The following is a 22,545-nucleotide window of genomic DNA, read 5'->3' on the forward strand; positions in this document are numbered from 1 at the left end:
AACTTTTTTTTTGGAGCATGATAAAAGACAGAAGACAATAGTGCCAGTCTGTCTTAGGATCACACTGAAGTTTTTGGGTAAGAGATAGCAAAGAAAGGCAAAGTTTGCCTCTTAAACTATTCAGAATCTCCATTTTAATTTGGTTTCTATTTAAATGACAATGTCTGAGAATAGCCGGAAGAAAATGTCCCATTTTTATCTGCCCCACTGAGATGGCTGTCAAGTTGGGGGTAGATGCAGTCAATATTTACAAAAGGATAAAAGTACAGTCTTTGTTATTCTGAAGAATCTTAACCAAAGATTAAATAAAGATTAAAGCAAAAATAAAACAACCAAATTCTGGGCAAAGGAATACTGTCAAAGGCTGATTGTATTTCTGCTACCCTGCCTTAACAGATTTAAGCAAATGATGGAACACATTTATTTTAGAACATTTTTACATTGAGTTTTCAAGCTGCCAATTCTAAACAATTTCATTCTTTTAGCTACACTACAAATTGCATCTAATTTACATGGCAGGCTGGATTATGGAAGCCCATGGATGCCTACACCCTGAGACCCAGAACCCTATATGGAAAAACACTTTGTAGATGTGATTAAGGTTACTGACCTTGAGATGGGTAGATTATCCTGGATTATGGGGGGGCGGGGGAGGCGGGGTAGGGTAACCAATCTAATCACATGTATCCTTAAGATTGGAGAACCTTTCCCAGCTGTGGTCAGAAAGAGATGAGACTGAAAGGCTGGAGAGATTCGATGTGAGGATTCAATCTGTTCCTGCTGGCTCTGAAGATGGAGGGAGAGGGCCACAAGCCACGGAATACAGGGACCTGAGGTTGGGAAGAGCCTTCAGCTAACGAGCTGCAAGAAAATGGGGTCTTGTTCCCATAGACATAAGGAACTGAATTCTACCAACCCGTATGAACAGGAAATCTAGTCTTTCCTAATGACTCCAGAAAGGAATGCAGCCTGGCGACACCTTGATTTTAGCCCAGTGAGTCCTGTGTCAGACCTCTCACCCAGAGAACTGTGAGATAAGTACATCTGAATTGTTTGAGCTGCCATGTTGGTGGTTATTTATTAAAAGCCTCACAGAAAACTAATACACTACTTATAGCATAATATCCTATTTTGGTAACCAGATCATCCTAGAAGTGCACAAACACGAGAGTTAATATTATTTTATTAGCATTTAGCCAGTAACAATCTGTGCAATGGAAATTCAAATACTGCTTGCTCAAATCAAATGAAATGATATCTCACAAAGGGAAAATATAAAGATGCTAGTGTCCTTTCAGGAAGCTGACACTAACTTAAAAACACTGATTGGGTAAAGGATGAAAATTATTAGCTTTGTTTTGGATCAACAATGTTAATATACCATGTTGACCCTTAATCATCTCCCAAGAATTGCTCTGGGCAGGAATCAGAGAACTGATTGTTCTCAATTTTAAAGCTTAACCTTGGCAATCTGTAACGAGTTCTCATGAGTTCAAGAAATATTTAGATCTTTTCAACTACGACACTGGAAAACAATAGGAATCCTGCCTAGTAATGGCATCACTCTTTCCAGGTGAATTCCAGGCAATATTTATAGACAAAAGAAAAATGGTTAATTTGGTGCTTCATTTGAATTAAATGACTTAATAAGACACTTATGTTCCAGTTGTAGTTAATTAACTTTCCTAAAGACATAATGACAAGGAATAGCAATTCAAGTGAACCAGGAGACGACAAAAACTGTATGCAAGGTGTCAAACTAAAGAAAACAGAGTGTTTGGCTCATAAAGCAGGCCGGGAAGAGATTCATGATCCAAGTCTATACAATCAGTAAAAGTATGGTGTTCCATTCTAAGATGGTAGATAGAATATAGGTATCAAACTTCTTTTCCCCCCAAAACCCCAATGGAAAAAAAAATTGTTTAAAATGACATAAAATAACACGGACAGGGAAAACTGGAAAGGTAAAAGCTAGTAAAAAAAACTAATGGTAAAGGATTTAATCAACCCCCAAAGCTAAATTGTATCCAATGGTCAGGAGCACTGAGAACCAAAGTAATTTACTCTGAAAATTCTCAACAGGCTCAGGACCATATACATATACCTTTGAATCTTGGGTGAAAGGAAGGGAAAGAGTAAAAAGAAATGAGTAAAATTAGATTCCTAGATCCCCTCCCCAACACCTCTAGATTACTGAATTTCTGTCTGCTGAAGAGACTAGCAGAGACGATTTCTAGATTAGGAGGGAGGTGGGTGAGATGGCCAGGTTGAGGATGGAGGTACTGCACTGGAAACAGGAAGAGGAAGTGCACATAGGAAAGCTGAATGCTAATTACAGGACCTTTGAACTGTGTGGGAACCCTAACATAATCTAACGAGGATTCCAACTACTTACCACATATCCAGAGACGAGGTCTCTACTGGATGAGCTGTCTATACAGGAATATATAAAATCTAAGAACAGTTTAAAGAATAATGATAAACATCCACGTACAGATTACAAGGTATAATATCCATAAAGTAGACTACAGATGATAATGGAAAAGAAACAGCAATGAAACAGTGAAGAATTTAAGTTTAAAGGTTGAACAGGTGAAATGCTAATAAGCAAAATGAATGAAAACAGACCTACAAGGCACACGGATATTTTGGAATACAAAGACAAAAGGAAAATTCAATAAGCTTCCAGAGAGGGGGAAATAAACATACAAAAGAAAAGGAATCATAATAGGTCTGGACTTCCAGATACCAAAATTGGAAGCACAAACACAACGGAATAATATCTTCAAAATTCTGGGGAAAATGATTTCCCAATTAAAATTTTATACCCAGGCACTCAGTCAACTCAGCATTTTTGTATCTTTCCCAGGAAGCTACTAAAGAAAGTACAACCAAAACTAAAAAGCACTATAAAGTGAGAGAAATGAAATATAGGCAACGGGAGACCCAACACAGAAGAGAGAGAAGAAATTTCAAAACAGTAGTGAAGGAAGATGAGAAACTACAAAGTGATAAGTCCATGCTGGAGCAATATGACTAGAGAAGAAGTTGAGGGCTGTCTGGCCCAGGATTGCTTCTGTAATTCTACCATCTTTTTATTTAAACCTGAGAATGGCAGATGAGGCTGGCCCAGATTGATCCGTTCCCGCTCTGCCCTTCATGCCATGATGCCTGCAATAGGTGAGGATCCATACTTACTCCCAAAGAATATGCCTCAGAGCCAGAGGTAGGACATAATGAGCTTAGAAACAGAAAATACAAAGCAACCTAGTTCTCTTTACCATATTCTTACTGGCCATCCAGTCCCTGGCTCAAAGTACTATCCTGTGGTAGACCTGATGTTCTCTAAGATTTATTCATACCCTTGCCCACTGAATCCCTAGAAGGAGCTCTTTAAATTTTTAAGAAAGCTGAAGTCAGACACTCCATTAGTTATTGTCTGGGAGCTGTCACTCAGCATTGACAATGCTTATTACAGCCCTTTTCTCCCCTGCCTGTGTGCTTTTTAGCTACTTTTCAAAACCAAACACATATAGTTGGAAATACATATATAGATTGTAAATAACTATAAAGACAATCAAAACAGTCGCTAATAGAAAAGTCAGGATACTACATCACACGCATTAGAATAACTATAAACACACACACACACACACACACACACACACACACACACACACAGCAAGCGTTGGTGAGGATGCAAAGAATCGAGAACCATTGTGCACTGTTGGTGGGGATGTAAACGGTGGCTCCTTAAAAAGTGGAAAAATAGAATTACCATATGCTCCAGCAATTCCATTTTAGAGTTACATACCCAAAATAATTAAAAGCAGGGTCTCAAAGAGATATTTGCCAGCCATGTTTATTGCAGCATTATTCACAATAGCCAAGAAAATGGAAGCAACCCCAAGTGTCTATCTATGGACAAATGGACAAAATGTAGTATATATTCAAGCCTCCAAAAAGAAATTCTGACACATGCTATAACATGAATAAAAGTTGAGAACATTACGCTAAGTAAAATAAGGCCGTCACAAAAAGACTAATATTGTATGGTTCCACTGACATTAGGTGCTTAGAACAGCCAAACTCCTAGAGAGAAAAAGTGAAACGGTGGCTGCCAAGGGCTAAGGTGAGGAGGGAACAAGGATCTGTTTAATGGGCAGTTTTCATTTTGAAAGATGTAGAGAGTTTTGTTAACCTGTTGCACAACAATGTGAACTGAAATTAACACTACTGAACTATACACAGTAGAATGGTTAAGATGATGTTTTATGCTATGTGTATTTTACAATAAAAAAAAAAAAACAATTAAGTGACAATACTAATTACCTCTGGGGAGTAGAAGTGGCAGTGGGGTGGTTAATTTTCTATCAACTTGGCTAGGCTGCAATATTTGGTTGAACATTATTCTGGGTATTTCTTTAAAGGTGTTTTGGATGAAATTAACATTTAACTCAGTGGACTCCAAGAAAAACAGGTTGATAACCATAATGTGCATGGGCCTTATCCAATCAGCTGAAGGCCTTAAAAGAACAAAAGGACTGGCCTCGCCCTAGCAAGACAGAATTCTCCAGCAGACCGCCTTCTGATTCATCTGCAACATCAGCTCTTCCTGGCTCTACAGCAGAGCTCCTTTGGACATCAGCTGGAGCACTGGCTCTCCTAGGTGTCCAGACTGCCGACCCACCCTGCAGATTTTTAATCTGTCAGCCTTCATAATCATGCAAATCAATTCCTTCTAATAAGTATCTTTCTGCATATATATACATCCTATTGATTCTGATTCTCTAGAGAGCCCTAATTACAGGGACAAAAAGGGAAAGGCATGTAGAGCTTTTCTAAGGTACCCATAATGTTTCAGTTCTTAGCCTGGGTAGTAGTCAGTATGTGGATGTTTATCATTATTCTTTAAACTGTACATAGATTTTATATATTCCTGTATAGACGATTCTTTTCACAATTAAAAACGTTTTTTTTATTTTTAATCTAAGATTGGGATGAAACCAATCTATTTACCAAAATTCACATCTAGATTTCTTAACCCTTCAAAATTTTAAGTAAACAACCTGGGTGGGCCTGATAAACTTTTCTGTAATTGGAGATGATATTAACTTAAACTGGTTTGGCAGACATAAGTGAATCATGGATGGTGGGTCTGTGATGAGTCATTAAGAGAACTCAGGAATTCGGGGGGTTTAATCTTATCAAAGATGACCATCCTTGATCTACCGAGAGTGATGTTATCAAACTAGATACACAATGGTACCATCTCATACAGCATGTACTTTTTCCATTATTCATCCTCATCCTCTAGTTTCGGGGTGCATTCTAACTAGAACACTTCTAAAGGCCAGAATCCTCATCACTCTTTCAATTCAATTATCCATCAACCTAATATGTACTAAGCACATAAAGCCTGGGGGTGATACAGTATAATGAGAGTAAAAATTTATCCCCAGACCTTCCACACGCCCAAGTCTTAGACTTATCCTAGATTAGATGAGTTCTAGTATCTCACATCGAAACATTCTGAAGCCTCTATATCGTTTACATTTCAAAAGCACCACTTTTAGAGTTCTGTAACAAACAGGGGAATAATTAGAATTGATCAATTATAGTTTGTTTGTCAAATATTAGAATAAAAATGTGGCCCTGGAAAGTAAAACAGCTGTCGGTATGGTATGAGATGAGCAATTTCATGAACATCTTTTGCTGTAAATCATTTGCAAATACACAAATTTTAATATACAATGTCCACGGATATAATTACATGTATATAAATTCAAGTATTTTGCCATTTGTGTGGCAAAATACAAACCTTTTAGAAATTGCTAGACCAGTTTCGAAAATAACGTTATCTTCTTTAAAATCTTTTAAAACTCTTTTAAAATTTTCAAAATGCTAAAAATACGCTCATTGCAGAAAATTAAGAAAATATTTTTTTTTAAGTCACGGAGAAAACAAAACCATTGGTAATTCTACTTACAGGAGAAAACTCCTACGTTCTCATGTTAGAAAGTGAAGATAATGCGGACAGTCCCAAACTCTCATTCCCCAAAGACCTCACCCCTAGGCACATGCTAAGTCCAATGCTACATCCGTTAATCATCTGTGTTATCAGCAATTCCACAATAGACTGGTGAGATAGGTGGTATTTCTCCCACTTAACTCTATGAAGAACCTGAAACTCAGAAAGAAAAAAAACTTGCTTGGAGCCAAAGGGTTGAATCATTATTCAAATCCAGATTTGATTCTTTTCACTATACATACTACTACCTTGAAGTCAGAAAATTCTCTAGACTACTAACTGATACACTTGAATTAAAATCTACTGCCATGTTTACTGCTAATGATATGATTTAGCCCGTACAGTCATTGACATCAGGACAATGCTCAGGGGGTCAGGGATGCTCAATTGGCTCATGGAGGCCTGGGTAATGAGGGAAGCAGGGGTTACTAGGTGTGATCAGAAGAATGATTCTTACTGATGACTTGAACAAATGATTAGAGCTACAAATACGGAAACAGAGAAGATAAAATAAACCCTGTGGAGCAATGATGGAATTGGAAGTTATCAATGTGAATTTATGGTTTCTTATATTGAGAGATGTCAAAAATATCAGCATCATGAAAGAAAACGGAAGACTGAGAAACTGTTCCAGACTGAACCTAAAGTAAGATGATAAATGCCAAGAGTAAGCCTGGGCTACACAGATTTATGGAGGACATTACTGGGACAACTGATGAAATGTGAATAGGGTCTGTGGGTTAGATGATAACGCTGTTCCAATGTTAACTTCTTGATTTAATGGTTTCATCATGTGGTTATGTAGAAGTGTATTCTTATTTTTAGAAAACACGTACTTAAGTTTATATACCATGAAGTGGCTATCAAGCCTGCAACTTGTTCTTAAATAGTTCAGGGAAAAAAAATATTATATCACATGTGGATATAATAAAGAGAGGAGAAAATGATTGGATAAATGTGGCTAAATGCTAACAACTGGGACTCTGGAAAAGGGAATACAGGCAGTCTCTATGCTATTATGGCAAGTTATCTGTTAAGACTGAGATTTCAAAATGGGTAGTGAAAGAAAAAAAAAAAGAATATGGACATTACAACTAATATAGAACAAATCCCAAGGCATATTAAATGAAAAAAAAAAAAACCCACAAAGTGCAGAAACATGTGTTTTATGCTACTCTTCTTGTAAATTAAGGGGATGAGTGAGAGCATGAACACATGTACCTACGTTACGAGAGTATATTCTGCTATATATGCAGAGTACATCTAGAAACATCAGAATCTGAACTAAAATGGTTTTTTATAATTGGAAAATAGGTGGCTAGAGGAGATCAATGAGAAAGGTATTTTTACTCTGAAAATTTGAATTTTGGACTACATGAAATGAAGTCACAAAAAAAAAAAAAAAAAAAAAAAAAAAAAAAACCCAAAACCAAACAGAATGCTTTGATTCAGTGGTTGCATAATACAAGTGCCAGGCTGGCTACCTCAGAAGCACCTGGGGAACATTAAACCTATATTAGCAGGCATCAGTTTCAGATTCTATTTCAGTGGGTCTAGGGTAGGGTTCAGGTTATTGATAAAACTCTCTGAATTATAAAACAGCATGTTTTGGGGATTGATGCTTTAACCAAATCACCCAAATTTGATCCTATCGAAACCCAAGATTCTAACTAAATTAGAAAATTAGTAAGAAAAACTTTTTGTCCAATGAGAGAATAAGATCATAATCTAGGGAAAGACTACCACACAAGTGGAATCAGAAAATTTGAAACCAGGGTTTGCACTGACCCCTGAATAGAAGTCAAGTCATACAAGTCACTCTACCTTTACGCTTTCTTCGCTTTCTTCACAAGGATCTTCCTTCTAACGAAGTATTACTTAGTATAGATAATACATTCAAATACTCTGTATTCTTCAGAAGGAACATTGTGTATAAATACGTAAAAAGATTATATAGTTACTTTTAGTTAAAAAACAATCTGCTGACACAAGTAAATACAATAACTGTAACATTTTAGATCTCAAGCCATGGGGTCACGGGTGTTCATTTTATTATTGTTTTATATCTCAATACACATTAACTATAACTTCTTGTATGCATCAGACGGTACATAAGAACATAATTAAAAAAAATTTAACAAAATAACAATTAGTTTAGATGGTCATTCATTCCTTACATTTAAAAAGAGAATACAAGAAAACTTAGCATTATCATGCCAGCAGTACATATTTATTATTCATAAATGGTCAAAAGTCTTACAAGGCCCATTGCTAGTAGTATAACACACATATGAAACATCATTTGTGACCTTAAGTGAAAAGGACAGTTTCATATTTTAAAAAATGCATACATACACACATTCTCCCTTTCTCTCAAGTATCAACCATATACTGCTACAACAAGCTGCAGTAGTTCCCATATACATAACATGTTGATATATCTCAAGCATAAAAACTGTACTTAAGTTGCAAAAATAAAGTTTCTTTCTTCAAACATTTTGATCTGAGCTCAAGCAAAGTAAGGAACATCAATGATTTTCATACTATTTAACACACTTTAAAACATAAAATGATCAACAATTGCAAAAGTCCTGAAAATGCAGAGGTTATAGGAATGAATGATGCATTTCATTCCCAAGCCCCCACCCACCCAAAAGTCTAGAGCACATTTCATCCTGGCTCTCAAATATTTAGGAATGATCTACTATACTCAAAAAGAGCCAGAACAAACACAATGATAAAAAAAAAAAAAAAAAGGCATTACTTCAAACAGGGTATTACTGACTGTAGTTCTTTACACAATTTCACTAGTGCAAGAGCATCATTTACCTGAAAGATCATGAGTCACAATTAAAGAGCACTCATACAAAACTATTTCCTTTTTTTCATTAAAAAGTGCCACATACTATATTTATCATTTAAAAAAAAACATAAAAAAACAAAAAACAAAAAGATGACACATACACTAATGAAAGACCGTTTGTCTCCATCTCTTATCAATGAGGAAAGGCCAGAGTGATTCTTTGATTCCAATTCGAAATGGTGTTCGCTGACCAATGCCTAAGGTCTCTAATTTGGAGCAGTCAAGCTGAGAATTTCTTGGACGTTGTGCTCCTAAGACAGGACTGTCGGTTATCTTTAAAGAAAAATAAAAACAAAAAAAAAATCAAAAATAAATGAAAAGCTTCATATTGAGGTTTTTTATTTTCTATTTTGCTCTGCCCTCAGTCTAAGAAATCTAATTTGTCCCATGGAAAACTATAGAAAAAGTCTGCCACAATCAAAACGCTTTTTCTATAAACTTCACCAATACTCATAGCCTTCTTTATACATATATGTAGAGAAAAGTATCAATATAAACTGCCAACATACAAAGTTCACTTTAATTCCTACAAGAAAATGAAGTTGCCAATACTCCTAAAGCAAAGCAATAAGAAAATGTTATCAGTAATAAACACTACGGTGATGGTTCCATTCTGGACTTTTGAAAAGCGAGGTGATTTTAAATGACATGTACTTACAGGTCTTAAGTGACTGCTGGGGAGATTGAATGCATCTGCAATTGCACATGCCATTTCATACTTTGTCATCTGTTCGTTGCCAGACCAATGAAAAGTTCCTTTAATTGATGGATCCTAAGAAGGACACAATTCAAAACAGTTTCAACTTTCTGAGTTGAATGGTAGGTTTGACAAGAAAGGTAATTTAAAATGCCCAGAAATTAAAATATGTCTCTCCTTTCTGGAATGCTCTTTACAAGGGAACTAAAGTCGAATCTCTGTTTCTCAGCTAAACATGAAAAGCAATTTCTAGAATTTAGCCTTGAGAATTTTTTAAAATAAGAAATATTTAAAAAATATGACTCCAATTTTAGTGGGAATCCTAAAAATGATTACATTGTTATGGAAACAGCCCAATTTAATGAGTATTTCTAATTATTATAAGCAGCTAAAAACAAAACTTAATGGAACCATTTTTCAGGATGAGCTAATTAATCACGACATCCTCTAATATTGTCATTGTACATATTTAAGATATGTTTCACGTATTAAAAAATTAGTCATGCTGCTCTTAATATTGTAAAATAGATCACTCTTTAATCTTTCTTTTTACGGATATTCTATTTAGCTCCAACTTTTTCTAATGTTTAAAATTAACTCCTATTCCAAAAAGGAAAAAAACAAATTATTCTTAAAATGGCTGAATACATATTCCTATGTATAATGTTCTTTGACATTAAATAGATCTTAAACAGAGTAACTTCTTAAAAGACATGAGATTACTCTGTTACCCAAAGAAAAAATATAGGTTTTCAATCATCTTGGAATAAAAGAATGACAGATGGAGTCTGTAGTATTTGAAAAATAAATGCAAACACGAGAGTATATTTTTATTATTCATAAATACAGCCTATCTGTGAACTGTTTTTGTCTGGTCTCCTTGTAGTTTCACTCATCATCAGGATTTTTACTATGATGGAAATTAGGAAATCTTCCTTCTAAGAGTCTCACCAGCATTCTCTTCTCTGCTAACTGACGACACACAGTGGCTACATCTTTGACATGCGTGGGGAACCTCTGCTGCCAGTGGTCCATGTTTGCTGACTTGTTGCTGAACTGTATTTTATCAAACATAACTGTCACGGCACTTTCTTCAAGCTTTTCAACTTCTCCATACAGCACAGGAATTCTCAAAACAGCAGCTCCTAGAGATGAAGAAAAGCAGATAGTATTTTAAAGCTTACCTGTTCTTTAGTAACTATGTACGGTGCCAGGTGGGTACTAGACTTACTTGGGGGATCACTTCCTAAGTTATAAAAATGTCTAACCACTATGCTGTGCACCTAAAACTAATACACTGACTGTCAACTCTAACTGAAAAAAAAGTGACTGGTTCTTAAATTTTGATGTAAGAGCAAAGTATGTGGATTTAAACAATGTTATAGCAGGAAATTTGTAATATACCAAAATGACACAGCTTACCTATACTGATGCCCATTTAACCAATGTGATCCTGAATGGTTTTAAATATTCTCATTTGGGGTATTTTACATAGAATTTCTTAATGATTACAATCATTATAAGTTAAACTGATCATGACAACAAGCAATGATAGATTATTGATTGAATCCTAAACAATAAAATTTAGTAAAAAAAATCATTGGTACAATTGGGAAAACTCCTATGTAGACTACATATTACAGTAATATTAAATTTCCGGAGTATGACAACTGCACTGTACTTATGTAAAGAACATCTCTGTGAGAAGATACATGGCAAAGAATTTTGGGGTTAAATTCCACTAACTCAATTAATGAGTTCAGAAAAAAAAAAAATCGTATGATCAAAGACATGTAGCGAAACATTCACTGGTGACTCTACATAAAGGTTATGTGAGTATTCACCATATAATTCTTGAAACCATTGATTAAAGAATTATGAGGCATTTAGATTTTATGCTGGTCCCTACAAAGAGGTTACAACAGACTCTGGACGATTAACCCTTTAATTGAAAATCAAACTTTTTAATTATATTAACTTATTGGACAACTCTGTGTGAGTGGTATGTATGTATATTCAAGGATAATTTCTGCAAGATAATTTATTATACAAAAAAAGTGAAAAACAAAATGTCCATTAGTATGCTATCAATACTAGAGGATGTTTCTCAAGGACACAGTACAGTCTTAGGCAGTACTTTTGGGGAAGGGGAATCACTAAATCAAGTACTATGCAGCCACTGATAGGAAAGATATCCGAGAGATGGCTCTAAACGTATTGAAATGCAAATATGTGGGTGGGGTAACAGATTACAAAACAATACACATACATTTTTTAAAAATCAGAATTAGTGCTTCCATATATAACCACATTTGGTGCTTTTCTCTCTGAAGAAACTTATACTTTTTATAATTTTAAAATTTTTAAAAATTTTTTTCAAGCAAGGTATGCCTTTTACAATCGATACATATGTGTGTGTATGTATGTATATGAACACACATGGGAAAAAAAAGAATATCTCAATCTAAGGGAAATGATATTAACCTATTTTTTGAAATTAGATTGCAAAATTTGTACTATATGATTTGTTCTTTTATATACTATGATATGTATGTTTCCAACGACACTGGAAAAAAGTCTTGAAGGAGTCATAAATTCTTCAAGATTTCTAAAATTTTTATTTTTTGTTTTTCATTAACTACATTCTCTAATTTTTCTCCAATGGTTTGTTCCCTAATTTTTTTAAATTAAAAAAAATATATATAAATAAGCAAAAAGGAATCCTCATGGGCTAAAGAGATTGTATCTTACCTAAATTGTTCTCCAGGACAGCCTTTTCTCCTTCTAATTTTGTTTTGCCATACAGATTTAGGGGACTTGGTATGTCTTCCTCTCCATAAGGAGGATCGGTTCCATCAAATACATAATCTGAGCTAATATAGATTAGAAATGCTCCAATTGCAGCTACAAAAAAAGATAGGAAAAAAACTACTTAGTATGACATTACTCTTTACTAAAATTTGTAACGGCTTATTCATTAAATATAAAAACAAATCTAAGCAATCCACAAAACTTTAATCTTTACAAGCTCAGCAATCATTTAATATTTTATAAAGATTTTATAATGTCACCATTACCTGCTTCCTTTGCTAAATTCCCAGAAGCATCCACGTTAAGTTGAGCTGCAGCATCTGGCTGATTTTCTACAACATCTGGCCTTCTCTCTGCTGCACAATGTACTATGACATGGGGCTAGAAATTAAGCATCGATTTTTAACCCAAAAAAGGAATGAAAGAGAGGAACTACAGCCTTCCAACAGTAAATTAATTCAAAGAAAAATGTTAGGTCTGATGTAGTTTTGTCATGCTTCCCTTTTTCAAGGTTTGAACTTCCTTAAAAATATATATAGGCTCTGAAAAGGAAAGAGCAATTAGGCCCTAGGCAAGGCCAGACAAACCTCTGTGTCAACAGCTATAATTCTAAATCAAAATAACCTTTAGCCCCTAATATGGATGGGAGAAGAGCTATCATTAGTGTGATTAATATGACCTGAGTATTAATAAATCTATGTTAATGGGAAAGAAAGTTCAATTGCAAATCAAATGCATAAATTAAAATCTTAGGCCAATCATTTAAAGAAAATAAACGATACATAAAAATTATATTCCCAGTTGAGGATTTAATATGCCATCTGTATGCTAAGCACTGTGACAAGAACAAGGATTTCATTACCTTGTAGAAAAAACAGACACATGAGGGGACTGTTTCAGTATACTGTGACAGACGTCGAGAGAGAAGAGTACACAGGGTCATTTGGAGAGGAGCGCACCCACACCCCGGAGCTGAGCCAGAGCTAAGGTTTGGGAAGACCACTGACAGGCAGGGCTAGTGTACCACATACTAAAACTTTCTCCTTCTCAGCAATTACTAGAGGAAGTTATTTTCAAACTTGAGTGCCCACAAGCTGGAACGCTTCTTAAAATGTAGCGTGCCGGGTCCCACTACTGGCTTGCTGAGTTAAAATCTCTGGGAGATAGGTCTAAGACCAAGTTTCCCGAAGGATTCTGATGTAGGTGTTAACTGAATCATATTTTTAGAAAGAACTTAAACTCTCAATCTGATTATGGATAAAAACAGAACCTAAATATTTCTGTAACTTTACTGTAACCATGGCCAAGTGATTTGACCTCTCTGAGCTTTTATCTTCACTAGAGTGAAAGTGATAGTATCCATCCTTCATTGTTGTAAAGTTTACAGGTAATATTGAAAAAACAGTTCCACGGAAAGTGGTACTTAAAAGAATGCTTTATAAACATAAGCTTTTCATAAAATGTTTCATTTCTGTCTTTTGTCAATCTGTGTTTCAAAAGTCTTTTTTAAGGATTGCACATCCTCTGCCATGCTAAAAAAAAAAAGTGCACTAAACATCGTTGCTTAATAGGTTAGAGTTTAAGTACAGTAATTTCCTCAAGCAAGAACATTTTCTGTATCATCCAGGCGATTCTTAATATAGTTTACATATGTGTTAGCATGACCATACCTGAAAATCATAAATGATGTGATGAACTGCATCAGAATCCAAAAGATTAACCTGTTCAAATTTTGGTCTTGCTCTTCTAAAACCACAGCCCAAGGCATGCCAATTATTCTGACGAAATTCTTTGTATACAGCTCTGCCAAGAAGCCCAGTGGCACCAGTAATCAGAACCCGCCTACTGGGGATGTTAACTTCCTCCTAAAAGGTAAAGGAGAAAAAAGGTTGTTTACTCTGAAAATAGTTTCTCAGCAAAGTTAGTCGCCATCATCATTCACTTAATACTTCCTAAGTAGCTTGCTTCATGTCCCATACCTGTAAGCAATTTCTTAAGTTAGAACAAAAATCAATCAAACTGCATTAACAACTACATCTCTTAAGAAAAAGTTTTAATAATCTTTCCTAAGAAAAAGAACCTAAAATGATACTGCAAGGAACTATCTAGTCAAAAAGATTTAGATATCCTATGTTAATAATAAAAACCTTGATTTTATGATCAATGATATCCACATGAGTAATAACTTTAATTATGATATTCAGTTTATCAAATGTACAATTAGTTTTATGCTTGCTTTACAGCTTAAGTATTTGGGCTATAGTCCCCTAATATGTTGACATTTTTGGTTTTCAGTTTTTAATCCCAAGTTTTCTTTCAAATATCACTAATATATTGCATTTTGAGTCAGAGTGAGAATTTACATTTCATAGAAATTTATATATAAGAAGGAAAAATAAATTTGATCCTTATAGCACTAATATGCTTTCCAAGTTTAAATAAATTGATAAATATTCCTGAGTTAACTCTAAATTTACCAACATAGACCAATTAAAACTAATAAACACAGATATAGAGGAAAAGAAAAAAAAACTTCTAAAATATTTTAAACTATGCTGCTATTGTGCAAAAGAAAAAAAAAATCCCTACACACTGAAACGAAAAGGAACTACCATTTAAGAAACAATTTAAGTTCTGTTTCCAAAGCATATTTTCTAAAATTCCTTCTTCTCAAGATGGGTAACACCAAATTTCCTCCCAGATTCTTGAATAATGTCAACATTTACTATTAAAAAATAGCCAAAGTTTTATTGCATTTTATCATGTTGAAGACTTTTTATTTCAAGTGTTGTTATAGTTACCTAATTCTGAGCTGTCGAAAACTTTAAATAGTCATAACAATAACTGAAGGTTTTTCTCTTTTAGCCCTTATTTAGAACAACAACCAACTTAGAAGACTACATATTTACAAAAAAGAAAAGGCCACCCAAAGGCCATCAGGTAGTTTTATCATAGGAAAAACCTGAAATAAGATACAGTATAAAGGTAAATTCTTAAAGACATTCCCCACCCTCCTCAGTTCAACCAATTTCAAGACATTTTAAAAGTTGGAAAATTCATCTAAGTGCTTTGTTGTAAAACTTGGTCCTAAACCAAGTGATGTAGGAAAACAAGGATTTCAGCTAGCAAAATATTTTCTTTGAAGTGTGGCAAGAAAACAGCTCTACAAAGACTTAATTGTAAAGAGGAAAAAACACACAAAGCCTAGGAGAGATACAATCAGAAAACAATTTACAAGGATAATACTATAAGGATCCTTAAGAAAATTCTATAAGGAGCTATGATTTAGTCTCTTGCATTTCTCACTTTTTACTTTACCTGAAACAAAGGAAAGGACAGCAGTTCTTAGACTAGTGGTTCTCAGGCTTCAGAGTAGGATCAGAATCCTCTGGAAGGCTCTCAGATCCAGAACTGAGCTAAGGCCTGATAATACGAATTTCAGACGAATTTCTGACAAGTGCCAAGGTGGTGCCCAGGGACTACACTTTGATGGCGATTTGGGAACTGCACTTTTAGAACTGTAATTTTGAACTCCAGTAAAGTCCAAGGCTTTCCTGCAGATAAATTTCTCTAATTCAAACAAGCCTAAAAATTGCCATCTACCTTGCTAAAAGTGACAGTAACTTTCCCATTGTTCTCGTTAAAAAGGAAAATTAGAAAAAGTCAAAGAACAAGCATTATGTAATCCACAAAGGTTACTACACAGCAAATTAAGATTTCTGCACACTTCATTGATTCTGTGTAGCACACATTTTCCTCATTTTAACATCTTTGTTAAATGAATAAAAGAGAGATGCCATCTTATGAATGTGTCGGTTTGGCAGTACTTTCTGCTTTTCAGTGCATCTTAAAATAAGAGCTCATACGATCTTATAATCAAGAATATCTTAAAGTTGGTGAAATACAGTATTGCATCACAAGGCTCTTTTGGGAATACAGCTAGCTTTAAAAAAAGATGGGACATACGTGGAAAAAATACCATCTTAAATCCTTATACCCTGGGGTAATATGGTTGGATGTCAATGCTCAAGAATTGTCTTTATTAAGAAGAGCAGAAATCTGAAGGGTAAGCACTTTCTGAAATGGAAATAATTCTGCACATTGTTGTATATGAAAATCACCAAGTGTTACATAAACTTACATCATACCTTTTGATCAGAATCATACTTTTGATCATAGAAACAGCCTTGTTAGGCACTGAAGATATATTTCCAAAGTAAGAAATCTGAAGTCTAGACATGTTGAAGGTTTGCCCACAGTAAAAGGGAAGGGGTTGAGGCCAGAACTTGGGTTTTCTCGCTTTTTTACGGTCCAGCTAAACAAATGCATACTGAATTTTGTCTCAGTCCTTTGAATTTATATTTGGTTTCATAATGACTAAATTTTCCCCAATCTGCCAGAAACTGAGTTATTGAGAAATTACTTTATTGATCTAATTCCTTATTGGTAAAATAAGACATCTGGACAAAAAGACTATGACTATTCCAGGTTTATAGTTCTACAATTCTAACATTTTCCATATTATCCTTACCATGAATGGGTCTGAAAAAAATAAATTTACTTAAAGTTAACTCTTTTTTCACATAGTCTCTGAGAGACGCAAGGAGCACCTTCTGTCACCAGTATACAGCTAGAATGAGACTTTTCCATTTGGATTACAAGTTTATTGGTGGTTGATAAATAAAATATGCAGTGTTCTAAAATTAAAAGATGGCCACACAAAACTCTTCTATTTTTGAGTTCTTATATGTAAACAGGACTCTACCTAAAGCTTTTTAAAGTACACCATTTTGATTTTCTTCTTTGTTAAATAAATATTCCTCTGAAAATTACTTTGGACTGTTATTTTATAAATTTAGTCCTGCAAAACACAGGAATGTCCAAAGAACTCAGAATGAAAGAATAAAAAGCTGTCTAGTTAATCCAAACCACAATAAAGAGCTGAAAATATTCTGCCTGCCTGAAAAGTCTTCTTTCTCAATCTGTATTACCTTAAGGTAAATTATATCAAAAATCACTTTAAATTACTCTGAACATGTTTGCCTCTTATCAGATAAACTGTCATACAGAATTCAGTATCTTCAAGCAACCAGATTTTTGACACCAAGAAAAATTCTTAAAAGATTTAACACATATAAATAGACATGGCACTACCACTCTTACGCGATCTAATCAAATAATATCAAATTGTATAAGCAATGAAAGACAAGTGGCTCTTTCATAATGACCCAGGTGGTACTCTGGAAGAGTCACTTGCATTAAAAATGTCCTAGAAAAAGCCGGGTGTAACATCAAATATCTGAAGAGAGATCTTCTTAAATTTTAGCAGTAAACTTAATAACACTTCGCTATTTTTGGAAACTTTCAGATTTAGCAGAATTTCATATTCCTTTCTTTGAGCCTCACAACATTCCGCTCAAGGCAGATCTTTGAGTAGACATTACTGGACTTTAAGAAACTTTTTAAGATCCCATGACTACTTAGGTGACATTGGTCTAACTCCCACTGTTACCCTATTGTATGCCCCAGCCAGTTATTATTAACAGAAACCACTAGTCTGTTTCTCGAATGTAAACTATAAGAAAGTCCTCATGCTCACGAGTGTTTTAATTTTACAGGTTTTAAGAGCAGCAAATGCATGTCAATGTTTTGGCTGCACCATTTGTAAGAGAAAACTCATTTTCATTAGACTACTGAACTCCTATCTTGAAAATTGAGTTTTATGCAGACACATACACATGGATATACATAAACAGAGACTAACACCAGGTAACATGTACTCAGCACTGTTTGGGGTACACAGGAACAATACAGAGGCTTAAATAGCCCATCTAACTTTACCCCCAAAATCCAAGTGATTTGAAAACACTAAATTTGCTACATTCTGGAGGCATAAAAACTGCCATCTCCTATATTCTATATCCTTTCTTATATCCGTAAGACATATTGGTCTGGCAATTACCAGTCTCCTTCTCCCAGGTGTTGCGTATTGACGGGAACCAAAATTTTGCTATCCTGAAGCTGCTTTTTGGCATACAAAGTCTTGTTTAATAAGAAACAAGACTCAGAAAGGTCTTTGCTCTTCCCACCTTCCCTGCCCAAGAGATTCGGAAAGAAAAATCTGCGTTAGGATGGGAGCCTTGGTTTAATCACCATAAGAATTTTCATCCTAGCATTAGCTGGGAACACTCCAAGCCTGCCAGCTAGACACCTGTGTCCCAGTGTTTAAGTTGCCCAACAAGAATTTTCCTCAACCACTTGTAAATCACTCATTCTTCTGAAATCTAAAATCTTGTTGTCCCCCCCACCCCCACTCGCCCTTTTTCTCCTTTATCCAAAATGTTTTGCATACCCAACGCTGCCTCAGTCTTTGGAAGATTCATGCTTATGTGAATTCTCCATACATGTTTTTAAACTAACATTCTCCAGTTAACTGTCTCTGGTAATGTGATTATTGGCTCAGCTAAAAGAATTTAGAAGGTGGGAATAAAAGTATTTATTTTTAGCCCCCACAATATATTCTGTTGATTGATGAATGCTGGGAGGCCTGGAATAGAATTAAGGGGAGTGACGGGGATGTCGGGGTGGGCGGGGCAAGGTGAGGGGCTGTGCCAAGCACGGTAATTAGCCTTCCTTCTCTTAGGTAACCTCCAAAGTGGTTCAAAGTACCAAACAAACAGAGCTGCGTTTGAATTCCGGCTCTAAAGGTACGGAATGAACTTGGGTCAACAACGTACCCACTAAGCCTCCATTTTCTCATCTTTAAAACAGAGCAAAAATAACCTCAAAAATTACACTTACATAATGTATGTACAATGCATAAGACTCTTGTATATACCAAGATTTCAGTAAATCGTCATCTCTGATACTGTTATTTCTGCAAACGCACCTTTCCCTTCCTTCCTAAGAAATACACACGGGTAAAATCGAGGGATACGAACAAAAGATGAAAAAAATTAAGATAGAATCCAAACCAAAAGAGCTCTGAAAACCCCTCTTCATTCCTTGGAGGGGTGACAGGAGTCTCCGAAATGAAACCCGATCTACCCATTTCCTGCAGCAGAGGCTGAAAGAGAAAACACTAAACGGTGTGCGTTGAGGTAAACAAACTCAATGGCGCCGCCCAGGTCTCCAAGAGCTGGAAAGGTTGCACCAGTAAACTCTGCGCCGGGAGCTCCAGGCAGGAGATGCACAGAAAACAACTTGGGCCTCCGAGATCTAGGTCGTCCCACTCTGCACCCCCAGTTCCCACGAGACCCCCAGGACGACTCCTTCACCTCAACCAGCCGGCAGTCCCCAGGAACGAAGTGGATGGAGAGCTCGTTCTCCCGCCCCACCATGCCCGCCGTCTTCACAGCGCAGCAGCCGCCGCCGTAGCAGCGACCACCACCTTCACAGCCCAAGACCGACGCGCGCCTCCGCTCCGCCGCCCTCAGCCCACCTCCCCTAGGTCCGGACCAGCCCCCGCTCACCGCTTCCGGCTTCCGCCGCCAAGGTTGTGCCCGTTGATTGGTCACGCTCTGCCGACGCCCCAGAAAGGGGGCGGGCACACACTCCGGGCACTCTCAGCCCACGCGCCAACTCTTAAAGGGATACACAAAACAAAGGCCTTGGCCTTAAGCTGTAAATACGAGATTGGTGTTGAGGGGTTTATATTTTGTGCTTTATTACATTCTTTTGTATTTTTTTTTTCTTCTTGACTAGGGAAGGATTGAATTGGATGACCTGGAGTTTCAAGTTTACAGAACTGCCCAACCTATGAGAAGCAACTGGGCATGTAATAATACATAAAGTGGGATAAAACACTTTTAAAGTCATGGAGTCCGGGAGTGAGACGAGAGGAAGAAAGCACAATAGGCATATATGTGTAGAGCATTAGGGGTGTTTTTTGAGCGATTCAGAAAGAGACAAAGAATACAAATAAAAGTATCGCCATGTGAGTCGTTAACACCTTAAGAACTCATTTGTTTTTCTGAGATGCTAAAACGTTATACATGTGAAATTCCAAAGATGCCAAACTTTTTAACTAGTTGAAAATAGAGGGGTGGGGAGGGGCTGGTACAGGGTTGGGGGATGAATTATTGGATGCTCCTTCAAACTCCGATTCTCGGACTTTGTCAGCAATTACAGAATGAGAATCTGTGATAGTAGAGCCCAGGACTCTACGGTGTAGTGGGTATAACAAGAGTCAGAGCACCCTTGGAGCAGCACCGCCTTAAGGGCAGCAGCGTTTGGCTACATCAGCCTAGCCTTCCGCCACCACCGAAAACCGAAGAAGGAACCGAAGCGAGAGCTATGCTAGACCACCTGTATCACGCCTTTTTAAAGAGACAAATCATTTCTATTCGGCCATAGGTGTTGAGACGAACCTAACACGCAACCGATTTCCCTATCACTTCAAAACCAGAAAATCCCCCGCCAGCCGGGATGCCTATGAAACTTAGGGAGAAAAACAGCATACACTGGAACATTTTAAGTGTTCTTGTCCAGACACGCAGAATACCAAGACCTAAAAGTAGCCCACAATCGTGACTGCTGCTTGGATCTGTCTAAAAATACCTTATTTTCAAAATCCTTTTTGGTTTAGTCTTACAGCTAAACCCTAAGAGGCCTTTTAAAAAAGTTTCTGCGCGTCTGAGCCCCTGACTTTCCTTGCTACCCAACCCCCAACAAGAACTCATTCCTTATGTGTATAAACATAGACTTTCTTTGGAACAGTAATGGAAGAGAAACTGAGGCCACTCACTTTTTGGGTTTTGTTTTAATCCAGTCTGTTAAAATTATCAGTTTAGCATAATTTACAGAGTCCTTGAGAGGACTGCCCCAGCTGGAAACATGCCTGATCTGCAAACAAAGAAAAGGGGGATGGGAATGGGGGAAAAGATTCAAGATACTCTTAATTCTCCTATGTTTGAAAACTGGTATTTTTTAAAAAGTCTCCAGTTACAACGTGTGATGCAATTTAATCTTTATAAGAAAAAATTAAGTAGTCCATGTGAAGAAAATGTTAAGGACATCAATTAGCATTTTGATTCTCAGAGCAGCCCTGTGTAGAGTAAGGAACAAAAAAAGAGTTTACCTGCTTACATTTGAGAATCTTTGATACTTGCAGGTAAAACATGAGTCTAGTTCTAGGGGCATACGGTCGTTTACGGTTTTTAATCAGTCTCAGTAAATAAAAATGCTATAGTTATACAGACAACATCCAAGTTTGTACTGTGGCTAAGTCTATACATGAGAGAGCAATCTGGAGCTAAACATTACATTAGCAAACTGAATTTAATGCAAGACAAAGAAAGGCTGGAACACATACTATATATAAAATCCTTATATATACAGAACTATCACCTACATCATTGTATTTCATCTGGTAAATGCTGTTCTACATTTTATATTTGTCAATTAATGAGAATTAGTGAGTTCTCCATACAGGGTCGAAAATTAAAGTTGGTTTATTCTTTCATATACCAAAGTTACATGTTTTAAAGAAATGAATGATACCCACTTCTATTTTTTCTAAACACCCTTTTGGCTTTTAGCAGACATTCACTGGGGTGCTTTTATAGAAACTCTAACTCCAGAACGCTTAATTTCTTGAACTGCTAGTTCTTACCTGCTCCATGTCTTCCGGCATTTCAGGCATGGTTCCAAAATTATCTCAGGAAGACAGATTTGGGATGAGTTTCAGCCTCTGTCTTCTCCGTCTGGGTCTTTGTTCTTCCTGCCGAGAGCGGAGGCACGAAAAACGTGAACTGCAGCTTCCCTCGACCTTTTAAATTAGCATTTTGATGCCAATCCCGGAATCTCGTGCAGTTTCCTACATTGCAGTAAACTGGCAGCTGATTCCCTGTGGCAGACTTGAAAATACCCAATGAGAAGTTTCATGTTTAATTGCCAGACTAGTAGGGTTCATTTGCAAAACCATTAGGAGAACCAACATATTTTTAAAAAAAAACAGCCAAAAGAACCCCCTCAAAACCCCACCCAAACAAACAAACAAACAAAACACCTTACTATGAAGACTTGTTGCAATTTTCTTTCACAGAAGAAAAACAAGAGCCAGTGGCTGGAAAGCATGCCAGCCATGCAACTGATTCCTGTTCCGAAATATTTTATTCAGTTTTGCCTTATTACAACAGAACC

The 22,545-nt window shown here is 36.3% G+C and overlaps 1 protein-coding gene across 3 annotated transcripts; it reads right to left on the reverse strand.

Annotated features, from left to right (window-relative positions):
- Positions 1 to 8,057: 8,057 nt before the first annotated feature.
- MAT2B (methionine adenosyltransferase 2B) lies at positions 8,058 to 22,219 on the reverse strand. 3 transcript variants are annotated; one of them, XM_016167077.2, is made up of 7 exons: positions 22,016 to 22,219; positions 14,073 to 14,267; positions 12,669 to 12,783; positions 12,343 to 12,495; positions 10,543 to 10,736; positions 9,553 to 9,666; positions 8,058 to 9,167 (listed from the first exon to the last, which is right to left on the reverse strand). In XM_016167077.2, exons 1-7 carry the CDS (start codon positions 22,043 to 22,045, stop codon positions 8,997 to 8,999), a joined length of 972 nt encoding a protein of 323 aa, XP_016022563.1. In that variant the 5' UTR covers positions 22,046 to 22,219; the 3' UTR covers positions 8,058 to 8,996. The 3 variants fall into 3 exon arrangements, with proteins under 3 accessions (XP_016022563.1, XP_016022562.1, XP_016022564.1); XM_016167076.2 differs by lacking the exon at positions 22,016 to 22,219 and adding an exon at positions 19,680 to 19,854; XM_016167078.2 differs by lacking the exons at positions 8,058 to 9,167; positions 22,016 to 22,219 and adding exons at positions 9,434 to 9,471; positions 19,680 to 19,841 and having other exon boundaries at positions 9,507 to 9,666.
- Positions 22,220 to 22,545: the final 326 nt, after the last annotated feature.

Source organism: Rousettus aegyptiacus, unplaced genomic scaffold (assembly GCF_014176215.1).
Source record: "Rousettus aegyptiacus isolate mRouAeg1 unplaced genomic scaffold, mRouAeg1.p scaffold_m13_p_7, whole genome shotgun sequence".
NCBI lineage: Eukaryota > Metazoa > Chordata > Mammalia > Chiroptera > Pteropodidae > Rousettus > Rousettus aegyptiacus.

Coding starts and splice junctions, on each gene's coding strand:
- MAT2B (XM_016167076.2), bottom strand. CDS start 19,742: ATGGTGGGGCGGGAGAACGAGCTCTCCATCCACTTCGTTCCTGGGGAC. Junction 14,268..19,679: donor GGGACTGCCGGCTGGTTGAG/GTGAAGGAGTCG, acceptor TTTACCTTTTAG/GAGGAAGTTAACATCCCCAG. Junction 9,667..10,542: donor TAGCAGAGAAGAGAATGCTG/GTGAGACTCTTA, acceptor TGTCCTTCTTAG/GATCCATCAATTAAAGGAAC.